General features: G+C 41.7%; 1 protein-coding gene across 7 annotated transcripts in view; it reads left to right on the forward strand.

Annotated features, from left to right (window-relative positions):
• Nucleotides 1-24,652, forward strand: part of ZNF106 (zinc finger protein 106) — a 43,764-nt gene that overhangs the window by 10,618 nt on the left and 8,494 nt on the right. For 4 of the 7 annotated variants that reach the window (XM_083449630.1, XM_083449632.1, XM_083449631.1 and 1 more), the window contains exons 4-17: nt 4,855-5,049; nt 7,490-9,616; nt 10,566-11,187; nt 12,055-12,124; nt 13,438-13,592; nt 13,687-13,747; nt 14,688-15,047; nt 15,727-16,495; nt 17,116-17,171; nt 17,848-17,993; nt 19,734-19,868; nt 20,252-20,368; nt 22,193-22,384; nt 23,996-24,058. In XM_083449630.1, coding sequence (XP_083305756.1) covers nt 4,855-5,049; nt 7,490-9,616; nt 10,566-11,187; nt 12,055-12,124; nt 13,438-13,592; nt 13,687-13,747; nt 14,688-15,047; nt 15,727-16,495; nt 17,116-17,171; nt 17,848-17,993; nt 19,734-19,868; nt 20,252-20,368; nt 22,193-22,384; nt 23,996-24,058 — 5,068 coding nt within the window. Of the gene's footprint in view, nt 1-4,432; nt 5,050-7,489; nt 9,617-10,565; nt 11,188-12,054; nt 12,125-13,437; nt 13,593-13,686; nt 13,748-14,687; nt 15,048-15,726; nt 16,496-17,115; nt 17,172-17,777; nt 18,771-19,123; nt 19,276-19,733; nt 19,869-20,251; nt 20,369-22,192; nt 22,385-23,995; nt 24,059-24,652 lie in introns of those variants that run through there. The other 3 variants (XR_014513398.1, XR_014513400.1, XR_014513399.1) reach the window with 3 other exon arrangements.

The raw sequence follows: 24,652 nt of genomic DNA on the forward strand, positions 1-24,652 counted from the left end.
CATTGCACTGATATTACAACTTCGTGGACATCTCCCCTACTCTTTAAAGTTCAAATCAACAGTGATTGATTATGATTTGGTGACTGGGCCAGGGGCTGTTGACGTTTATGCTCAGCTTCTTAGGCAGACTTTTGTCATTACTTCAGGTTCTGTCCTGAGGGCTAGGGGTGTTTGTTAACAATTACAGTGGTACCTCTGGTTACGAACTTAATTCGTTCCGGAGGTCTGTTCTTAACCTGAAACTGTTCTTAACCTGAAGCACCACTTTAGCTAATGGGGCCTCCCGCTGCCGCCGCACAATTTCTGTTCTCATCCTGAGGTAAAGTTCTTAACCTGAGGTACTACTTCCGGGTTAGCAGAGTCTGTAACCTGAAGTGTTTGTAACCTGAGGTACCACTGTAAAAGAATTGGTTAAATACAATTTGTGCATCTAGTTACGTGCAGCTTGAGTTCATTGACTTCAGATGAATAGATACTTTTATTTTACAGAAAGATACAGGGTCTCAGAGTAATGTGCAGGTGTTAGAAGATGTCCATTAAAAAAAAAGGTGAAATTGAGCTCAGGGCCTGTGGCGAGTGTTGGCATTCTTATTTTCAAGTGAATTGTGGGTTCGTGAATAAAAATATTGGCTTTGTTACAGAAGGTCTGGGTTTGGTTACCATCTCTGCAGTGGACTTAGCCAGAGAGCACAATGGATGGATGCTGGTCCCATAGCACAAATGGCAGTGGATCAAAACCATCCTCTGCTATGCCTCTTTGCTTTTTCATGTTGCTAGGGATGGCTTAGAAATAGATTAGAAAAATGCCTGGCTGTTAGGTCACAACTGAAGCATGTTTAGAGGTGAAACACTTCTGGTCATCAAGCATGGCTGGCCTCCATCATGACCCACTTGTGAACTTCCTAGGTAGCCACTATGGGGAGACCAGCAATTGAACTGTGCCTTTTGGTATTTCAAAGTTCAGTCAATGTATGTGGAGGGAGGGGGCGTTATGTGCATGTGCACATGCATGCATAATTTTCAGAGGTGGAGCAAAGCGAGTAAAGTGTTGGAGTGGCTGTCCAAGTAAGAATTTATCTTTACTCAGCTTTTAGAAATGCTTTAGAGCAAGATGCATTTTGTTCATTCTTCGAATCAAGCCTTACAGGGGGCTGACCTTGTTCTTGGCAATGAGACCCCATCTGTTCTATTGCAGAACAGCTGAGAGATGGTTGCTCTGATACCAGAATGTCATCAGCATTAACTTGAGCAGTGTAACTCGAGCTTTGCTTATTCTAGCTAATTTTTAGAACAATAATTTTAAATAACTTCCTAAAATATCCCATTAGGAACCAACCTTTTTTTTCCTTCTTACAACTGTTAACATTTCTATAAGTTCTGATGCCAAATGTGGTTCACACTGAAGGTTTAAGCAAGGTTCTATTGGTTTTTATATTTATAATTCTCCTATCTGTGTCTGTGATTGGTTAACATTCACATTAGGGCAGATATGAATGTGTATCATTTATTTCAGTGGTGCGGTGCTCATGCCTGTCTGTGGTGCGTTGGGTTGGGTCTGCTTTTTAACATGCATATGAAAACTTCACCACAGGGACTTGCTTTCCCCTTGTTTAGAGGTATCCTAGTCTAAATCCAGAGGCAACTCATTCCACACAAAGTTATTTTTGCTATCTATGTGACATCCATGAGAGCAGGGAACACTCCTGTTGTATAGACAGTGAGAGGGCAAGTAGTGGAATCCAGGGAGCGAACTGTGCTATACTAAGATACACTGTGTGGGGTGGGGTGTGTGTGTGTGTTGAGGCCAATATTTTATTTATTGTTTTATGTATACAGTGGTACCTCAGGTTACAGACGCTTCAGGTTACAGACTCTGCTAACCCCGAAACAGTACCTCAGGTTAAGAACTTTGCTTCAGGATGAGAACAGAAATTGCGCAGCGGCGGCAGCATGAGGCCCCATTAGCTAAAGTGGTACCTCAGGTTAAGAACAGTTTCAGGTTAAGAACAGACCTCCGGAATGAATTAAGTTCTTAACCCGAGGAACCACTGTACTTAATTAACACCTCATAAACATGTTCTCTTCACGTTATGCAAATCAATTCAAAGCACAACCATTATCCACAATAAATCTTAAAAATCCATCTGTCTTGGGAGACAACGGAGGAGTGCGCCTTTGGGTTTGCTGTCAAACTACAGTGCCGATTACAGGCGCTAAAACCAACCAATGAGCGGACATACCATAGGGACTTAAAATATGGTCTTAAAATGCTAGGAAGAACACAAAAAGGCTAATCCTTCCAAAGTGGTGGGCAGACCCACCACTAAAAAGGTCTCTCTCATTCACCTCAGCTTTAGTTTGAGGGGGCACTATAGAAAGACAGCTACCATTGTTGTTGTTGTTATAATAATATTAAACCACCATCTCAAGGCAACTTACATGTAAAACAGTTGAAAACAGCTGAAAACACAAAACAATAAACACATTTAAAACAATACTAAAACCTTATCCAACTACAAAAACCTGCTGGACTAAAAATCATAGAATCAGAGATTGTGGAGTTGGAAGGGTCCCTGAGGATCATATTGTCCAACTCCCTACAATGCAGCTGTCCTATAACTGTTTCTGGAAAGTGCGGATAGCTGGTGTCAGTCATATTTCAACAGGAATGCTGTCACACAGAACGGAGGCAGCCATACTAAAAGCCCTCCTCTGAGTTACTGCAGAGTTGGCTTCTGAAATCTTTGGCTCTTGCAGGAAATACTTCCCAGTAGACCACAGCAATCTACTGGATGTATAAGGCATAAGGTGACCTGTCCAGCACCTTGAACTTGGCTTGGTAGCAAATGGGCAGCCAGTGTAAAGGCTGCAAACAAGTTGTTATGTGCTTCTGGTAGTCCCCCACCCCACCCCAAGAAGCAGCTTAGCCACTGCATTCTGTACCAGCTGCAACCTCTGAATCAATCCAAAGGGTAGCCTCACATTGCAGTAATCCAACTGTGAGGTTACCAACACATGTTCAGTCCAAAGCTCTCTTGAGCTTTCAATAGCTGTACAATTCTTTAGTTCCTAACCTTTGCACTTAAATAGGAGTTAGTGGAAAGTACACAGCTCGTTTATTTGAAAGCCTTTTAAAGAGGCCTAACACTTTGTTTAACAATCAGCTGGTCTCTCTTAGTAAACTGCGTAAAAAGGCTGTTAAGTCTAATATAATATATTGTAAGTGGGTGAAATATTCTCCCTCTCCCCCCCCCTGGGTTTTGTTTTTCACATTTTTAAAAAAGCTGCAGAGGTGGAAGAAAGTTCCTAGGCCTCAACTTCCTTTGGGAGGAATTCTTTACAGGATAGTGAAGATGCTTGTGATCTAGGAGGTGTGTGTGTGGCGAGGGTGTGTGGGTTCTCTCACTTCATTATGAATATTTTAGCCATGTGACTTCGCAGCTAGGCAGAAACTCACATATGTAATATATAACAGCACTAAGCTTTTTAAAAAAGCAAAATACCTAAACTGTGTTTGCCTTTCCCTTAGTATATAACATACATTTTTGGTTGTTGTTTTTTAAGTGTGCCTGAGTGAGGACAATGTTTCCCAGAGTGAGATGCAGAAAATTTGAGGGGGTTGTCAGTATTTGGGTCAGTGTAGGCTAAGAGAGGTTATTTCTGGTCACATCACATGGGGCTTAAACAAAGTTTCAAGAGTCTTAGAATTTCAAAAGTGCAGGTTCTAAATGCAAATTCTCCCTCCCCCCCATTCCCGTGTGGGCCGAAGGAGAGGTCATTGAGTCTTAATAGTCTGCAAAATGTCAACCTCTCTATGAAGATCTATTTCCCCCTTCTGTTGCCTATTATGACCTATTATGTACATGTGAAAGTATAACTTTCAGCCCCTAATGAAGTCTGAAGTTCTTGGATAAGTGTTGCAGATCATAGTTACAAAAAACCAAAAATAGTTCTTTTGAGAAAATAGTGAAGGTGAATAGCAAAATAAAAACTTTGAATGTAGTTTGCCCAAAGGACTGCAAATAATGTATTTTTTTCTGCCCCTCGCCCAAAACATGAAACAAAATTATGTGTGTGTGTGATTTCCACCCCCCTTCTTGGCAGACTTAGATGAAATCAGAGTTCACACACTTGTCTGAAACAGTTGTTGGCTTCCTCCAACTGAAACAATTTTGTATCTTCACAATAATCCTTGCGGAGCAGAGAGTGGATTTAGCTTGCATCTTATGAACCAAATAAATGAACCAAATAAAGGAGAGCAAGCAGGCGACTCCCTCCCTTCATTTGCTGTGCTGTAAAGTCTTTGGATTCCAGGCCACTGTGCCAGCTGTCCCAGTTTAGGTTTCACTGCGTTAGGATTGGCTGTAGAGGTGTAATCTCCCCTCCTCCTTGCTGATGCTCATTGGGGGAGCGCTGAGACAGAGCTTAAATCTAGAATCTTATCGCTGGGCTTCCCCAGTGCAGCTGGCACCATGGAGGTGCTTCAGAGCAGCTTCTGCTAGCTCTGCAAGCCCTCCACTCTGCCACCTCCTCCGCTATGTTTCCTCTGACAAGGTTTTGAGTACAACAATCCAAGAAGAATCCCAGCTGACACTCTGATTATTCTCAAGTCCTTTACCTCTTGATTGTTGGAAAGAAATCTGAAATCCACCCAGACATCATTGAAATTAACTACAACCGCAAAAGGAAGAACTTTAAACCTGCAGGGTTTTCAGAAAGCTGCAATGCAGATTGCTAGACCTTGTGCACTTTTGACGTGACATTTGCAGATTCAGAGGAAACTGAGTTAAGATCAGCAGCGTTTGCCATGCCTGTGGGAAAAATTGAGTGTCCAGCTTCTCCATCTTTCCCCAGGGACAGCAATCATGAGTGCCAGGTGTGCAGGGTGACAGTGGTGGGCTTGTCGGCGTATGCCAAGCACATCTCCAGCCAGCTGCACAAAGACAACATCGAAGCCCACGATGGAGAAGAAGGGAAAGAAGAGACTAACGAAGAATACTTTGACAAGGAACTCATCCAGCTAATTAAACAAAGAAATGAGCAGAACCGGTGAGTGTGTTCACATTTTCTTAGCAGTTGCGATGTGGAGTTCTTCAACACTCTTTGAATATAGGGAAATGATGCCAAGAGTGTACTGTGCCTTTAGTATAGTCCGTGGCCGCGGCTGGGAAAGCTGTAAGAGCTGCATAAGTTACTATTTTTAGTATGCAAGTTTTGTAGCATTGCCCAAAGACCACTTGTAGACCAACGGAGCAGATAACTCTGGGATGGACCATTAAACTTGGTTTCCCTGGCTTTAAATCAATATACGGGGCCTCTTCTTGCAAACTTATCTGTTGTAAGTTTTTGCTCATGCTGCGTACTGCAGAACTGGAAAACCTTTTGCTAACTGAGCCTGTATCATTTGTAGCCTACTTTATTAGAGCATATAAAATTAAATTGCATCTAGTGTAATGGGAATGCATTATGTTTCATAGTTAAATATGCATGCTCGTATTTATTAGGAATTATTTAATTGTGAAAACTATTATAGGGACCATAGAGCTGTGAAACGAGGCTATTTATAGGTTTGTTCCTTACTGTTCTGCCTGTCAGCTGAACCTGGAACCATTTTTACTTCTCTGTTGTCTAGAAACGCATTTGGGTCTTGAATGAAATCCTTTATCCAATTTATGGATAGAATTCTGTACTCTAGGTTTTACTGCATAACTTCAAATTGTGTTTTAATCTGCTGTGTAGTGTTCATTGCTTGTGTCATGATACATTTTGCTGTGTGTGGTTTAAATAACGTGAATCTACTTTGGCTTTATTGCACATTTCTTGCCTTCCATGGGGTGGATCTGTGGACACTTCTGATCCCATGGGGTGTAATAGTGGTTACCAATTCCTCTACCTCCTGCTGCCTTCCCCAGTATGTGTTGGAGGGTGGTCAAAACTCTGGAGCGTGGTTTACTTTGAGGGTGGAGGTTGCTGGTGCTGGAGAAGAAAACAGTGAACTACCATCACCATCCCGTTTCAACCATTCCATTCCAGTCACACGGCAGAATCTTTGCATCCAAGTAAATCTATCTTTAGGATACACTCTTTGTGTTGTAAGTGAGCCACATCAATCAGCTTTCTTCTAATAACATTCAACATAGTGAACATTTCTCTAGCTGGCAGAAGTTAAATTTTTTCCCTATTCCTCTGTTTGGATTCTTTGTCGGGGATGTTTGAAACTTCTTAATGAATTGAACTTGGCAGAGGAGGAAAGTATTAAGCACACATTCTTGATCTAGCATGAGCAGAGGTGATGGGGGGTGGGTGGAAATCTATCAGTCCTCGTGACTTTCTTTTCTCCTTGTAAGTTGCAATGATCTACAGATTCAATAATAATTGAAGTCCATTTATGGAACTACTAGAGCATTTGAGTCTTGTCAGAGTTAAAAAGGGATCTGGAACTTGAAACCTGAAGCATACCCGTGATCAGGGGTTGTGAAGATGGATGCCATAGTGTGAAATTTTCCTATCCTTATGTCTCCAGTGGCCTACAGGGAGAAAGGAAAAATAGCCCTCTTGATTTTTTTGCAGGATAATGTAGGTCTGGAATTCGGCCTAACGTTGCTGGGAATATTGCGCTAGCTATGAAAAAGCAAGCATTTTTCCTTGGAATGTGTGATAAGCCTTTTTATGTATTTTGCTGGCAAATTTAAATCCTGCCCTTTGGGCAACCTGCCAGCAGATTGCCAAATCACAAGCATTGTAATACGTGGTCTTAGAAAATCCCGTTATATATAATGCATATAAACTGAATCTTTTTTTCTGAAGCTAGAGAATCTTTCACTGAAGCTAGGCAAGGTAGCTGTCTACATACAGCACAGATGTTGAATTTGCATCTTCAGGAGGACTGGTTACTTAACTTATTTTTAGACAATATTTTAAAACATTATATCCTTCCAATATACTTTTCAGTTCACTATCATGTAGTAGGTGGACGGTGAAGCTGATGTGGTATATGGCATCTCTCTCCCTGATGAATAATCCCAAATGGGAGAAGAAATATTTTCTTCATTCTTCAACAGCACAGAAACATCCTTTCTCCCAGAGATCCTTTCTGCCTTCCATAGCTATCCTCTGAGATTGGGGGAGTGACCAATAGGACTGCCATCATTGTCACATTGACAGTGTGCAATTAATCCTTGTTTCATTTAATGAATGACTGTAACATAATTATGCTGTATTTAGGTGATGAAGCAGTGGAGACTGATTTGTATATGACATTTCTGCCGGTTGACTAATTGAAAGGCTATCTCAGGCTTACCTCACTCGGCAGTACAAATCTCCAGCCTCTGCTTGCCTTTGGTCAGCACACCAGGGGCAAAATGCAGGTCTATTGTTCAGAGATATTTTAGATCAGGCCTAATTATTTTTTTGAAAACTAACTGTTATTGCAAATGAGTGAAAATACAGGTTATTTAGTCTCCAGATTAAAATACTTCTATCTTTATAGGGCAGGTGAAGTGTGCTGTGTGAACCATGAAACAGAAAACAGTGACAGGAGATTACAAAGAAGACAAGATGAAAGAACTTATCAAGACCGAGACACTTACGATTCATCATCAAGATATCATTGTGGACCATCGCAGAGGGAGTGGAACTGGGAAGGTGACAGTTTCTTAAATCCCAGGCAAGGCCAATTCACACACCCTGCAAGAAATCCTAAGAATGCAAACAGGCATCTGAGCAAGCAAAGAGGCCGACCTGGGTGGCATCAGAATAATACTGGAGTGTCTCCAAATCGCTATCATAACTATGGGAATAATGGAGGTGCTTGGCATCAGAATGCCAGAGGAGGAATACCAGGATGGCACCATGGCGGCAGGGGAAGAAGTTCCAAGTGGAATTCCGAAGGAGAAAATACATTTTCTTACTGGCAAGCCAAAAATTCAGGTGGAAACTGGAAGCCTGGTCGACAAAACGGAAGGGGGTGGAATTTAGGAAAAAGCAGGGCTCCAAACAATAGTTCCCAGTTAGATAGTGTGGATGCTTCCTGGTTAAAAAGCAAAAGTGCACAGGATAAATACAATAGAGAAAGATATGCATGGCAGTGGCAAGACAGTAGTTCTATGGTGCCTTATATGGGCCTTGCTAATGAAAATGACAACAGGGATTGTGCTTTGGATTTCACTAGTGATCAGCTTCCTTCAGATGGGTTACTAAACTTTGGTGTTTCTGAGCAACCAGAGAGCAAGACCTCCAAAGTCAATGGAAAGAGCAACAGCCCTTCCCGAGAAAAAACAAATCGCTGGGCTCCATATCCCTCTCTAAAAATGATAGAACAGCAGCCACTGTGTGATGAGAATGTAGCTACAACTCTGGAGAAAGCAGATTCTGGTCGTCTGTCATGCTCTCCATCGTCTCCAAAATGCACAGATCCTAAAACCAATAACCCCAAACTGAAAAAATGGGAAGAGACTTATTCAGCATCCCCCAATTACAAAATGGCATCCAAGAAACTTGTACCATGTAAGAAGGCAGTAGACTTAAGCAGTGAGAAAAAATCAGACCAAGCTGAAGGCAAAGGTAACAGGATGCCATCTTTGAAGTCCCCACTTCTGGCTATTCCCGATATAAAGCCATCTTCTCAAAAAAGAAGCCCAAAGAATCTCTTGAAACATGTCCAGCTTTTGTTATCCTCATCATCCGGAGAGAGCCAGAGCCAACTAAATGCACTAAATTTAGATGCTAACAATTCCTCCTCCTCTGGATCCAAGCTGAGTAATGAATGTAATGGCCATAACAGTTTAAAAGGCACCACACATGTGCGTAGCAGCACTGAAAATCTAGACGAAGCATTAAAAAATGCCAAAGAAGAACTCGAGTATAGCCAGTCTTTCCAAAACTCTTGCTTGATACCTTGTAGAGATACTCAGACTGATGGGAATGACAAATGGAGTACTGAAGGTCCAGGATTGTCTCTGAAGATGCATGAGCCCCAGAAAGATGGACTGGAGGATGAGAACTCTGGAGATGGAACAGGAACCAAAAGTACTCACTCTAATGCTTTCTCAACTTGTGATCTTGCTGAACCTGACCATACGGCAACTAAAAAAGGTGGCTATCTATTAGAGTTGAAGAATACTGATAACAAATATACCAAATTCCAAATGGGCTCGCTCTCTCTATCCAACTTTCAAGATGACCTAGAAACAGACTTGAAAGCATCCCTGCAAGAGGATGGTGACGGAAGCATGACTAAATCAAATGATGCTCCAGAAGAGGAAAGCTATGCAGTTCATTCTAATCACGAGCTGCAGAAAGATGCAGGAGGGCAGCCTTCTGGCCCTCTTCTTCCCGAACTGAGTAAACTTGGCTTTCCAGCTTCTCTCCAAAGAGACCTAACGTGGCGCACCAACTTGAAGAGCAAAACTGGCTCACATCTACCTGAGCCCAACCTGAACAGTGCAAGGCGCATTCGCAATGTCAGCGGCCACCGGAAGAGCGAAGCTGAGAAAGAATCAGGGCTCAAGCCTACTTTGCGGCAGATTATTAGCGTGTCTCGAAGAAATGTAAACTGGGAGCAGGTAATTCAGCAGGTGACAAAGAAGAAGCAAGAACTTGGCAAAGGTTTACCCAGGTTTGTGGTCTTAATCAGATTTGAAACTATTGTAATCAAAGAGCTATGCATTTAGCAAATGTATAGGCCACCCTTTGGTGCAAAACTCCTAGGGTGGCCTATGCATTTACCAAATAAATAAGCCTGTACATTTGTTGGTTGAGAAGATGCATGAAGGACTTAACAGTTTGCTTTAAAGGGGTATTATGTGGTTAGGAAAAGGGATGTAAGAATAAGAAACAGTTTCACATTTTTATTTACATTTATATGCAAGATTTCCCACAGTATAGGTTCCTCCCTGCCTAGCTCACCGTTTGCCTTCAGTTAACTGCCTCCAAATCTTGGTTCACAGATACAATCTTTGCCTTTAAACCAGCTGATCAAGGCGCAGCTGCAGCGTTCTCAGCCCAGTGAGTCAGATTTGCTACAGTTGTTCTAGATGTCCAGCTTTTAAAGAGGAACTGCAGCTGCTGCAGATATGTTAGTTAGTTTGTATTGTAACTATGTAATTTTTTTAATTAAAATTTTCAGTGGAACACTAACCAAATCTCTTCCACTTCCACCCTTCTCAGTGAAAGGTGATCCACTGGTTTAATGTAGGCAGTCAATGTAATTTTGCCATCACAATTACGTTTGCCAGAGGTAAACTGCCTTTGCAGTATCCTCCTAGTTTCCTTCTGTGTTGGAGAAAATATCATTGACCTGTTCTTATGTCGCTGCTTGCTATTTGAAAGTGTTATTTGGGGTTCTGATTTCCTGAAGAGCTGCCCTGATTGGTGGATCTTCAGGAACTCAGGAACCAAAAAGGTAAGACAACTGTGAATTTCAAATCTTTGGGTAATAACACAGCACCATTGCTATTGCAGAGCTAGCCATACATGAAACTTAATTCTTAACAGTTCTGTGTTAGCCTTTATTTTTGTTAGAGTTTTCACTACTGAGTGTTTCACGATCACTATTGTTTTTTAAGGTTTGGCATTGAGATGGTTCCTCTCATCCAGAATGAACAAGAGGAACTTGAGTTGGATGAAGAAGGTGACCTGACCAGCCTTGAAGGTTTCCACTGGGAAGGGATATCTCTAGGCTCCCCTGGGACCGTTAGGAAACGTAGTCTCTCCGAAAGCAGTGTGGCTGTAGATAAGACCACCTCCGTTTATAGTTTTTTCAGCAGTCAAGGCCCAAGCAAAGAAAATGAACAAATGAGCTCGGTTGCCAACCCTGAGGATGTAACATACGGCTCCCAGATGCTTGCAGTTGCTGTGGCTGGTGTGAAACAAGAGTCTTCTTCTCTCCCTTCCTCACCGTACATGTCTGACAGGACTGATTCCAGGGGAAGGAGGCTCAGCCTACAGTCTCCCCCTAATGTGAACAGACTCACAGCGTTTAGTGCAGGACAAAGCCCAAGAAGCCCGGACTACAGGGCCCAAGCACTTGAAACTCAAGACATGCTGGAGAGTCCAGGGGAAAGGTTCTGTATGGCTTCAGCCCTCGCAGCATTCAGCACTCTAGAGGCCGCTACAGACAGCAGCTACACATCGGGCAACGAGCAGAACGACAGCCAGGGAATTGGCAAAAAAAGAAGAGCGACCGGAGTAAGTGGCCCAGATACTCATGGAATCCATTGTGCATTTAAAACCTTGTGACAGAATCTTAAAACGGCCATGGGTGTAAAAATACCCGGACACATCCTCTCTTATATCAAATGCCTTATTTCCACTAGCACCAAGGACTTCTGGCTGTGTGACAGAACTTCACCTCCCTCTCCTCTTCCTTGTATGTCCCCTAAATATTTTCTAGCGTTTTCTGAACCCTCCAGAGCAGATTTGGGGACAGCATGTGAGGTTTCATTATGCAAATCGTAACCCTTGCGCTAGCAGAACTACGTTGCTGATTCCGCCGATTACAATTAGTCATGGCAGCTTCTTTGGTCCATAGCAGAAATGAGAAACTGAGGGGCCATATGCGGCCTTCATCTGGCCCCTAGAACTCTCCCTAGGCCACACCCCTCATTGGCTTCAACACCTTCCTTGAGCAATTATGCCAGGCTAGAATATGTCCACTTAATGCCTGTTAAGTGGATGTATGATCAAGAGGACTGTGTGCAGGATTCGGTTACTATTCAAAAACAAAATTGACACCTCAGTGGAAATGCATAGAATCTTACGGAGTTGAAAGGGACCCAAGGGTCATCTAGTCCAACCCCTTGCAGGGCAGGAATATACTGTATGTTTATTTCGCGTTAGGTTCTGCGGGGCCTAACTTAAATTGTGTCTAACTTGTCCCTTTGATTTCACTGGAGCCAAAATCCAGCCTATAGGTTGAATCCAACCAATTGTGTCTCCTGTGTGTTCAAACACTTCTGCCTCAAATAGGCTTGGTACACAATTTGTGTCTTGGAACATCTACAAAATTGTGTTATGTGCTAGTTTAGCTAACAAAAATATATGTTTAATTTGCAGGAGGGATCCTCTCCTGAAATTCCAAGTCTAGAAAGAAAGAATAAAAGAAGAAAGATTAAAGGCAAAAAAGGTGGGTCACAGTGATAAATTAGTTGGCACTGCATTATTTTTCCCCAGTCTAAATGTTTTAGGAGGCCAGTCAAATGTGTAATGATAAAGTGGGCAAAGGATGTGGGAGATAACATCCAAATGTCAGAATGGGATTTTTGGGGAAATGTTTTGAAATTTACAGCTTGTACATTGATAAAAGAAAATTAAATGAAAACGATGTATAGGTGGTATTTAACACCAGTTAAATTAGCACAAATGTACAAATCAGGAGGGGGGAAATGCTGGAAATGTAAAGAAGTAGAACGTATGTTTTATCATATGTGGTGGCAATGTAAAGTAATAAAAAACTTTTGGGAAATGATATATAATGAGTTGAAAAAACTTTAAAATAACTTTTGTTAAAAAGCCTGAAGTCTTTTTATTAGGAATTCTAGGAAAGGAGATACCTAATAATAATAATAATAATAATAATAATAATAATAATATCTCATCATGTATGCGACAACAGCCCAATGCTAGAAATAGGAAAGGATCCCCCCCAAAAAAGATTGGCAAATTAAGTTAATGGAATATGTGGAACTGGCTAAATTAACAGAGAAACTCAGAAATCAGGATAATAACAAATTTAAAAACAAATGGGAAGTTTTTATTATATGTATATCAAAGCACTGTAATACAAGTTGATACATCAGCAGGATTTTAAGAAACATTTGCATTATTATGATAAAAGAAAAAATTAGATATAATTAGATGGACAATATAACTTGGACATGCATAAAGTAATCATGCAATAACGGAACTATGGGAGGTGGTAGAGAAAAGTCAGGAGACTAGACTACAAAAATCCCACTTTTGGATATTTTATTGAATGTATAAACATGAATAAAATAAAATAAATGAAGTTTTTATTACTTTCTTTTTAAAACTTTTTCTTATTAATGTTTATCTATATGTGATGTTTGTTACAGTTAAAATTAATGAAAATATTGTAAAGTAAAATAAAATAAATGTTTTAGGAGGCCCACCAAACAAATTCTGATTATTTTTGTTCTCCTCCCTTGAAGCCAAACTCCCATGAGTGGCGCCTTCCTTGGATTGATAAAGGAAGACTGACCATTACTTGTGGACTATGCCAAGCTCATCAAACAGAAGTACACATTTAATACTGTGCTTGATACCTCATCTCTTCCAATCTCCTTTCACTAGGAAGCAATGTGGCAACTTACTCTAATGAACTGCGTCTCAGAAAGCTGACATTTGCCAAATACCTTCTGAATGTCCTAAAAGTGGCAGCAGGCTGTATCATATCTTGAAACTTACTTTCCCTTGCAGAGCGTTCGCAGGTAGACCAGTTGTTGTCTATTTCTCTGAGGGAAGAAGAATTGAGTAAGTCCTTGCACTGTGTGGATGGGAGCCTTGTGCCAGCTCGAGCTGCTCTGCAGGCAGCTTATATTGAAGTCCAGCGACTGCTTGTACTGAAACAGCAGGTACTTTGACGTTTCGAAGGCCATCAGCTGTAACTCTGAAGATTTCAGAAGGATGTATTCTGATGGACCTGACTGAATCTCTCTTGTCTCCTAGATATCGGTGGAAATGGGCAGTTTGAGAAGCCAAAGAATTCAGATCCTGCAGGGATTGCAAGGTACTTTAAGCAGACCTTGCATTGCTTTGGGAGTCCGTTTTTATTAAAGGTGCCCAGTAGTAATGCAGAACCATGATGCTAATCTGAGACCACCTCTTGGCAGTTCAGGCAGAGAGGCTTGTGAGCAGCTGGGACCATGGAATATAGCAGCAGAAACTGTCCCAAGTGTCTATAGTAAGAACGTATTTTCTCTTGTAGTTTGAGTCTCTCCAAATAGTAGTTAAAGGAAAAACAAAGGAAAAGAGGATTTGGTGAATGTTGTAATGCAGGGGTGGCTTTGCAGATGTTGTTGGACTACACATCCCATCAGTCTCAGCCAGTGTGATCAATGGTCAGGGATGATGAAAGTTGTAGTCAAACAACCTCTGGAGATCCTCAGGTCCCTGCTGTAGCATTTACCCAAGACATGGGTATGTAAGGTCCCTGAGTTCTTTAAATTCTCTGAGGTACTGACAGTCAAGGAAAATAGATAGTGGAATAAGAGGCAGCTCACTGATAATAGAGTATCAGTTAACACAAGAGTGGATGAACAGGTAAGGAGAGCAGCCCCTATTTTTTCTGTCAACAGCCCACTGTGTGAAGCCATTGTTTATTGTTGGATTACAAACCATGACTTGCTTCAGCTATGGTTTGGCATTATGCCTGAACTCAGCAGTCATGCTTAACCATAGTTCATTGGGCCACCTTATCCTATATGCCCACTGAGTTACAAAGATAAGAGCAGTGGGAAAACAAATCAAGCTTTGAAGAAACGAGCCATAGGGGTTTTTTTTGTTTATCTATACTTGTGGCTTGTTGAGCCGACCATGGTTAAAATGAAACCTGGATTACTGTTATATGTGAACTTGGATTTAGGGAAATTCAGGGCAGAGCTTGTCCCTCATAAGCCTTGTTTGTTTAAGAGATTTTAATGTGAAATGCATCCATGTTGTCTCTTTAGAAACCTATGAACCTTCCGAACAGCTGCAGCAACTTCAACCCAGTGGCTCAAATGAAAAAAGAAACAACAAACTTCAGCCAACGCAGGATCTAATTGCTAATCCAGGTGGTCTTGTTCCTCTTTTGGAATCTGCTTCACCTCTCTCTGCCCAGATACCTGCAGTTCCTTTGGCAGCTCCTGTCCATGCAAGCACCCCACCTACATTCCAAACCACTGGTGGCATTGGAGCCATCACAATCCCGGATTCATCTGTTCAAATCAAGCAAGAACCTGCATCTCCAAAGCCTAGAGAGGAGAGCATGAATATTCCTGAACAGAGGTTTCCATGTTCTTCACAGGGAGAAGCTCTGTTTCAGAATGGTATGTTGTCTTCTGCAGGTGATAATTCTGTCTATTAATATTGTTTGTTTGTTTAATTTCTATACCGCCCTCCATCCATGGATCACAGGGCAGTTTGCAATGGAAAAACACAAAATACCTAACATAGTAACAAACAAAACCAATGCCCACTCATAGTATTTATTATTATCTATGTGTGTGCCCCAGAATTTCCTAGTCAGCCCAGAGACATGCCAGTGGTGCACAAAACTCTGAGCGTATGGTCTGTCAAGAGGCCTATTGGCTTGTCATCTCCAAAGTATGCTTCTTAATTACATCATTGGAACAATCCTATAGAGTGGTTCAGGGATGGGGAACTGTGGCACTCTCACATGGCCAATGATCAGGGATGATAGTCAACAGCATCTGGGAGGCTGCAGGTTCCTGATCCCTGATGCAGGTGTAGGTTAGAGAGCAAGACCTTGCAAGTTCTCACAGAAAGAGGTTGGAACCCAAAGTCTTTCGGGTTGCAGTCCAGTGTTTGACACTAGATTACATGAGCTATCAGGGTGTTTATACGGAGGCAACCATGTTGATTAATAGTTTGTACATCTGGGATGCTCTGTAAGTTACCACTTAAAGCCACATATGACTAAGGCTGGGATTCACGAATGCCTAATTGGCCATCTCAAATTGAAAAGGGCTATTTTGTCTTCTTCAGGGAATACGAGCCAACAACCTTTGCTATACCCAGTTATCTCTGCTACCATGTCTTTGTCTGCACTTATTGATTTCCAAGAGTCTAATCAAGATATGCAGAAACCTGTTCCAGATAAGGGAAGGGCCAGGTCTTCCCCCAGCTATTCACCATCGCTCTTGGCAGAGAAGGCAGAAGAAAACAAAATCCCACCAGACAACACAGTTGTAGAACAGTGCAGTAGCTCCTTTCAGAGCCCAACCTTTCCCCCTGAACTGCCTGCGGATGAAGATGCCAGACAGGCAATGGAGCAGATGGCGGTTTCTGCACTGGTCTCCGTGGAGAGCAAAATGAGCAAGAAAAAGAAGAAGTTGAAGAAGAAGAAAGCACTGCGAGCAGCCCATGTCCCTGAGAACAGCGATACAGAGCAGGATGTAAGTGACACGAAGCCTTTAAGGAAAGTCAAGATGGTAAAGGGGACCAGAGGGGGCAAAGTTACAACATCCACCCCTCCAAAGCAAGAGGATGCGGAGGCTGCTCAGGAAGGAAAGCGGAAGAAAGACGAGAATGAGAGTGACACGTCTCTGGAATTTGTGGAAGTCCCCAAATCTCCTCTGGAAGTGGTTGCCATCAGTTCATCAGAATCGGGGGATGAAAAACCAGACAGCCCTTCTAAGAGGGATGCGCTGAGTTCCTCAGAGCAGCTTCTGAGAGAGGCGTCTCGGTCTGGCTACGATGAAGTGAGCTCTACCAGCGAGATTGGAACAAACTATAAGGATGGCATTGGTAGAAGGTAAGCTGGAAAACAGGTGTTATATCCAGGGAAGTTGTCCCATTTCTGCAAGGACTTACACTTATGCAACAGAACTTCCTCTCCCTCACCCCATGCCCCCAAATTTGTTCTGAGGGCCCCTACAACCCTTTAGAGGCGGGGGGGGGGGGAGAAGAAGCAATGGGAAGTTCCATGATGCAAGCAGAATTCCTTGCACGAACACGGTGACTTTGTTGGACCCAACTCTCTGTGTGTACATTGATTGTGTATCCGTGAGCTACTTTGTTTTTAAAAAATCTGTTTATGATGTACGCTTAGTGATGTTATAGCTTCTCTATTTTGAGTTCGTTCATTGCCTCAGGAACCTTTGAACAGGGAAGTGGTTTATAAATACTGTAAAAGAGATTGCAGGAAATTTTCCATACTGAAGTACATTTAAATAATTGAAAAATAATTATTGGAGAATGGAAACTTAGTGTCACAGAGTGCTTTGTGATTGCTGCTTCATTGTCCTGGTGATCAGCTATGTTCCTTTTCCCTATACACATTTTCCCTACAAGGCCTTGTAGCCAAGCATTTTAAATTAATGTCCTTTTGTGGTAGCATTCTGTAATAGCCGTGGCATTCTCTATCTTCTGTAGTGTGGCTGAGACTCAAACGTCCATATCTTCAATAAGAGGATCAAAAAATTCATCAGGTATATATATATTTTCTAATGGAAAAATAAGCACATGGGCTTTGTGGGGAGGTGGGAGAGAGTTGAGCAGCTCTTTGCAATATGGAGTGCTATAGCATCATCTGTGTTCCCAAACATGACTCCAAACCCAGAAAGCTTGCTTAAAAGCACACAACAACAGATATTAATACTCTGCTTCAGTCAATATGGCCAGTGGTTGCGGAAAATGGGAGCTATAGTCGAGCAGGCACCTCCACTGTATACTTTTTGGTGCCTGCTAAAAACATGCTTGTTTAATCAATTTCTCAGAAACAGGTTCACCCACAGTGCCTCCATCTTGCTAAGAGTCGAGCTCAGCTTATTCCTAATGTGTTCTTAAGCCAAAGACTTGTTTAGATTTACTTATGAGGTAGCTCATTTCATATTGTGATTTCCTCACCCACCCTAGCTTACAACTTGACTTCCTTTCTTATTCCTTCAGTCAAGGAGCTTTTTACAGTTACAATATGTTGGGTTTATTATTATTCTATTGCTGGTTGGTTGGTTGGTTTTGCTATAGTGAGATACCGTTCATTGGTTCAGCACCTGGTAGTTTTGAGTGGATGTTTTCTTTCTTTCCTCTTTCAGTTTTCTTTTACCATGGTGTTATGAGCAGTATGTTTAGTTAACGGAAGGCTTTGACAATTGCATTTGACAGAAGTCTCCTCAGAGCCAGGCGAAGAGGAAGAACCTACGGAAGGGGCCTTTGAGGGTCATTCGGCTTCAGTGAATGCGATTCAGATTTTTGGGAATTTGTTGTACACCTGCTCAGCAGACAAAACCATCCATGCATATAACTTGGTGGTAAGTAGACTGTATAGGAGGCTGGCTGTGGAGTGTCTCGCTGCCTTCTGAGTTTGCAGTCACTCCCCCCCACCTTAAGTTCTATTGAAGCAACAGTCAGCAACTGAAACTATTGAGAAATGAGCACGGCTCAGATCAGATAAATACAACTAAAGCAGAGCAAAATGGCATCAAGATTTGAGATGGGGGAAGGAGTCTGTGAGAAGTGTGTGAAAGAAGTGTAAAATGAATACCTTTTAGCAAATTTTGTGATACCTAGCTTCCTCCTTGGGAAAGGGGATTTTTGCCAGTGAGTTAAGATCCAAAACTGTTAATGTGGTGCAACAAAATATACTGATAGAACATTTAGAAGGGAATGTCCTGTCTGAAACTCTGGAGAGCTGCTGCCGGACGTTGCAGACAGTATTGAGCTGAATGGACCAATGATCTGTTGCAGCATACAGCAGCTTCCTGTCCACTAGGTCAGTAATTTGAGCCTGGCAAAAGGGCTGAACGCTGAATTCCATTTTCCATGTTAACTTCCTTAACATGGAGATAGGGAGATGGCTGAAGCAATGACATTCGTCTTTCATAAAGCACAAGACTAAAAAGCAGTCTGAGATGTCCATCTCTCGGACCAGCCTCTGATAAGCTATGCAGTTAACAGGCTTGTGCTTGAATGGCTGCATGTTACAAATACCTGCGTGCAACTTGGAGGTCTGTGTGCACGGCTGTCATGTGCCCTTGCCACATGCTTCTTTTCACGAGTCTAAATGCACATAAGCAGGAAATACAGTGGTGCCCCGCAAGACGAATGCCTCGCAAGACGGAAAACCCGCAAGACGAAAGGGTTTTCCGTCTGCAGAGGAGCTTCGCAAGACGAATTTCCCTATGGGCTTGCTTCGCAAGACGAAAAATGACGAAAAAAATTGAATTTTTTTTTTGCTCCAAAACCCCTTATTCTGAATCGCTAAGCATTTTAGCAGCAAAACCGCTAATCCCCCCCCTTAAAAAGCCGTTTTTAGTTCTTAAAATGTCAATAGCGCTAATAGCGCTACTCCGTCAATGGGCTTGCTTCGCAAGACGAAAAAACCACAAGACGAAAAGACTCCCGGAATGGATTCTTTTCGTCTTGCGAGGCACCACTGTAGACGATTGGTTTGGAAGCCACAGTGGTTGGGTGGTACCCCAGTTTGCTATCTTAGGGCCCCACCCCTTGCCTCCTTCCACCTGGCTTGGGGCAGGGCTTCACAGGCTTCACACTGCGGCTGCTGCTCAGCAGAGAGGGCTCCTCTTTTAAATTGTTTTTAATTTTTATCTGTGGTGTTTTAAACGAGACCGTCTTGGCTGTGAGCTCTGGAAGACCTGCACCCTGCCTTGCTGGCCCTTTCCCATTTGGCCTGGGAGAGTGGAGTGCTGACTGACTCCAGCTACAAAGGCTGAGGCTGTTGAACAGATTCTTGGGCTGGAGTATTGTTTACGGGGAGTTGAGAGAGCTTGTTGCTGTTATTGATATTATTATTGTATCTTTAGTTTTAGATCTTATGATTTACATGGAAATTATTTCCATTTGGTTGTGTACTTTTTGATGTGTTTTATTTATTGTTTATGACTTCTGTTATGTTTGTAATTATGTAATTCTTGTCAAATTGTAAGCCGCCTTCAGCATAGTTTCAACTGTGGAAAGGCGGCATACAAATCAAATGATGATGATGATGATGATTTGGTTAATTAAACCTTGTAACTCTCTGCCTCTCACAGAGCAGGAAGTGTGTTGGTGTCTTTGAAGGGCACACCTCAAAAGTGAACTGCATCCTGGTGACTCAGACAACAGGAAAGAATGCAGTGCTCTATTCGGGCTCCAGTGACCACAATATAAATTGTTACAACATCAAAGTAAGTATTCACTCAAGCCAATTATATCTTAGGAGGGGGTTACAGATGTGACGACAACTTAAAAGAAGACTGAAATGTGCATGTTTTAGTGAACCAGATTATATAGAATTCCACATAAAAAGGCAATCTTTGTGCAATTAAGTCCACATTTTAGGTTTTTACTTCATCCACTGATTACCAGAGGGCCGTTTGGAGTGAGGGCCTGTAGCCTTGTGTCATACGAGCCAAAGGCTTGTTTCCTTGCTTCCAAACTGGAAGAGCCTCTCATAACTAAAATGATTTGTAAATAAAGCTAGTTTCTCAGTTTCTTCTTTAGGTTCACTTATTGAAAGATGATGGTGAAAATATCAGTTGTATACTAACAGTTGTTTTCCTCCTACTAGACTAGGGAACTTGTGGATCAAATTAAATTGGACGATCGTATACTCTGTCTGCACAGTAGATGGAGAATTCTTTATGCCGGACTTGCTAATGGCAGCGTGGCCACTTTCAATATAAAGGTCGGTACAAGAGGGGTATATTCCATTAGAACCTGTGCCGATGTTGAGTTATTTGCACTCATAAATAGCTGCTCGCACTGCTGTCCAGTCACTTGAGCAGTGCTAGATTTGGGGACTTTGCAAAGATTTCAGGGGTTCCTTAAGCTGAATCTTGCAGTCATAGAAGGAGCTGATAGTATCTTCTGTGATTCTCCACTTCATACTCTAATTGAAATATACTACACGGAAGTGGAAGGTATTTCAGAATGTGTGTAATCTGTACCTGCTCTCAGGTGCAATTAGCTTTGGTGGTTTTCTCTCAGCACAAATGCACACGGACGTCAGGACAAACATTTACCATGTTCTTTTGTATATGCAAAACTAGAAATTTTATTTTATGGTAATATTTTGGTAATAGTCATTTGCAGCATTTGGATACAGTGCTGTTATTATTATTATTATTATTATTATTATTATTATTATTATTATTATTATTATTATTTACATTTATATCCCCCCTTATCTCCAAGGAGCTCATAGTTCTCCCTATTCTCCATTTTATCTTCACGACAACCCTGTGAAGTAGGTTAGCCTGAGAAACTGGCTGTCTCAAGGTCATCCAGTGAACTTCATAGCTGAGTACGGATTTGAACCCTTGTCTCCCAGGTCATAATCCAACACTCTAACCACTACACCACACTGGTTCACAATGCTGGACCATGATCAAGCACAGGCATAGCCATCATGATGCTCTCCAGAGGTTCCTGGACTACAGCTACCATCATCCCTGACCATGGGCCATGCTAGCTGGCGCTAATGGGAGCTGGAGTCCCAACATCATTTGGAGAGCACTATCCCTGGTCTAGTGCTACATGAATGAGCCTAGCCTCCCAGTTTCATGTGAACATCCTCCTCCTGTGGACTTTTGGAGAACTGCCAAAAGCTTTTGCTTTTCCATATGCTTACCTTCAGTTTGTCATTTAATCTGAACTGGGCATTGTGCATATGCACTAACTATGGCTAATTTCATTTTGGTGTTAAACTATTATCCCTGGTTTAGATAACATAGAAAAAAATGGCTAAGGGAATGCAAAAACTTCTGAGCTCCTTCTCCTTGGCCAGGGGTGGGTGGAGGTGTCACAAGCCCAGGAAATGACTAAGTCCATTCATTTAGCACTAAACCATGGCATTGTTTGGCTTCTAAGAAAACCAGTCCTTAAGATCCGGCCTGTGTGTAAATCTCACTGGCTTCATATATTTTTCTTGCGCCGTATTTCTGAAACTGATTTCTGAAAGTCATTTTACAGAGAAGCATTTTATTCTGAAACATTTAAAAATAATTATATAAGCAGCCCTAGCAACATAATTATGAAACAGTACTCATGGTAAGATGAATAGGGCAACTAGGGTTTTGAGTGCAACTTGACTTCTGTGGCTGCAAAAGTAAAGCAGAAACCAAGCATACATGCCATGCAAAACAAGCCATGGAAAGAGTCCATAGATTCTCTGACAGTGCAGTCCTGTACCTAGAATTCAGGCCCATTAAGTTCTGTGGGACATACTCCAAGGTCAGTGGGTAGGACTGACAGCTAAGAAAATTCTGTTTCTTAGCTAAATCCACCCCATAAAAGCATACAGAAAATTCAAAGCAAATAAAGCATCAGCGACTTCAGAGCAAAACCAGTATCCTTAATCTTTTTTTTTTTTTTAAGAAAATTTGAGGAGGTGTGGCATTTCCAGTGTGTTCTCTGGATAGTTCTGTCTTAGTATGTAGTTGGATTAGTAAGGAAACATTGACTGTGTTCCTACTTTGTGTGTATGTGTGGTGTGTGCTTTCTTTTCCAGAATAACAAACCGCTTGATAACTTTGAGTGCCATGCTCCTAGGGCAATCAGTTGTCTTGCCACAGCTCAGGAAGGAGCACGGAGGTTGCTGATTGTGGGATCCTACGATTGTACAATCAGTGTGCGAGATGCCCGGAATGGTTTGTTGCTTCGAACCCTTGAAGGTCATAGCAAAACGGTGCTCTGTATGAAGGCAAGTAACTTGAAAGGAACGCTCTGTGTGGGCAGACTTCTCTTGCAAGTTCTCTGCTTCTTGACAACAGTTCAGAGCTTGTAAAAGAACTTCCCTCCTTTCCAGATGTTTATAATTAGGAATATAGCATGTGATTTACCACTCATTCAGCATTTCCAGAGAGCTCTTGCTTTGCTCAACCTGCTCCATCTCATTTGGGCTCTCTCGGGAATCTTTTTTCATGTCTCTACATCTCTCTCTCTCTCTGTGTCTCTCCATTGTCCTTGGTGAGTTCATCAAATTCCACTGTTTTTGGTACCACTGGTAAGCTGCCGAAACCCAGTTCTACCTCTATAATCCATAATCCACAACAGACTATCCAATATTTCTGCATGGATGCAAGTTTGCCATCCCCCAATACCCCTCACCTTTCCTTCTAAGCCTTGCTCCCCTTTTATAAGCTCAGTGTCCATTGACAACATCACCACCCACCCTTTTGCTCAGGCACAAAGCCTTGGGGTAGGCTTACTTCGTTTGGCCATCATATTCAGTCTGTTGCCATGCTGTGTAGCTGTCCAGTACAACATTGCAAAAATACAGTCCTTCCTCTTTGCCTGCTATGTGAAAATGCCACAGTTTCCTTCAGCCTTGACTTGCACCATTTACCTTGTTGGCCTTCTGTTGTTTGATTGTGCTGTATAAAGTGGTGATGATGATGACCATCTCTGAGTGTCAGAGTGAATATTATGCTCTCCTTTATCGTGGCAGCCTTTGAAAGTTGTTGATTGCTTTTAGTTATAAATAATGATGCAACAAAGAGTAATATTTAGAATATACTGGACCCCATTACGTTTATTTGAAAAAGAGCTATCTTAGGTATCTAACTGTTGGAGATGCAATAGGGATAATGCTTCTCTAAAATGTATGTTTTTTCATTGTCCTATAATGAAAGATTTTTGGCAGACATTAACTGAAATTATCAACAGAACTGCACAGATCATTTACAGAGCAAACTATCCTTTTGAATTATATACCCAGCATGTGGAACCTTACAAAAGGGCAATATAAGTAGACTCTTTGTGCCCTTACTGCAGTCAAAAGACTGATACTGATGAATTGGAAAAATAAAAATGCAGCTCCCTTCTACAATTGGATTGAAGACTTCTACAAACTTGTGACATATGAACAACTTGCATATAAACACAGATTTGCCATGGACAAATTCAGTGATATTTCGAATCCATTCTTACAAATACTGTAATAGGTTAAGATCTGGCGAAGTACAATAACAACTTTGTAGAGTAAAAAGCAAAACATAACAAAAAAATACCACAAGGTTAAATAATATAGATAGATAGATAGATTAGATTAGATAGATAACCCTGATAAGGAGCTGAAACGGAAATGCAGTAATTTGTCAAAAAGCTCCCCACTGAATTTGGGATTTGAACCCAATTCAACTCACCCCCAACTGGTCCTCTGTCAGCCTTTCTAATGCATTTTTCAATGTGACATATTGAATTGGATTGTCACAGTAGCCCTTAATTGTGAAAGAGAGTGTGGGTGAAAGAAAGCCATTATCTGTTGATGAAGTGTTGTGGATAATCTGTCTGTCTGGTTGTCTCTTCAAAGGTTGTGAATGATCTGGTCTTCAGTGGTTCCAGTGACCAGTCTGTCCATGCCCACAATATACATGTAAGTTGCTTATATGGTTAAAATTGAGCAAATGCCACTCCATTTGAATCTTGGATCAGGAAGCATTTCAGACTTCCTCGCTTTTGATGAAATAATTTACTTTGCAGATACAAAAATGTTGTAACGCTACTTTAATGAAAACAAATTCTTAACCACTTCTGCAGATTTCCTAAAGGGATATCTAGCCGTCTTACAGTGCAATCCTAACCATGTCTACTTAAAAGTAAAGTCCCGTTGAGACTTATTTCCAGAGGATTGCAGCCTAAGGGTATCTTCTCACGCTAAATTTTTGTACTGGAGTACAAGACACATGGCAAAGTATGTCAGTTGAAAAGGGTGTACAAATAGCCATGGTTCCCCCAGAGGGTTTAAGACATTGTTCTAAACTTAAGGGAAGCAGAGTTTTTTACCACCAGCAGTGTGTGTGCTGTGTGTTTTGTGCAAAGTTATATGAGAACCCACCTTAGTAGGATAGTAAAATAAAGGCTTGATAATCATATCTTGTCCTCTGCTAGGGAGATGCTATAACCCTTGATATTGTTTGGCAAACCACTTCTGTATTTTAGTGAGTTGTTGCAGGTTGTTTTTTTTAGT

The sequence above is a fragment of the Podarcis tiliguerta genome (genome assembly GCF_965153285.1).
Source record: "Podarcis tiliguerta genome assembly, chromosome: 1".
NCBI classification, from domain to species: Eukaryota; Metazoa; Chordata; class Lepidosauria; order Squamata; family Lacertidae; genus Podarcis; species Podarcis tiliguerta.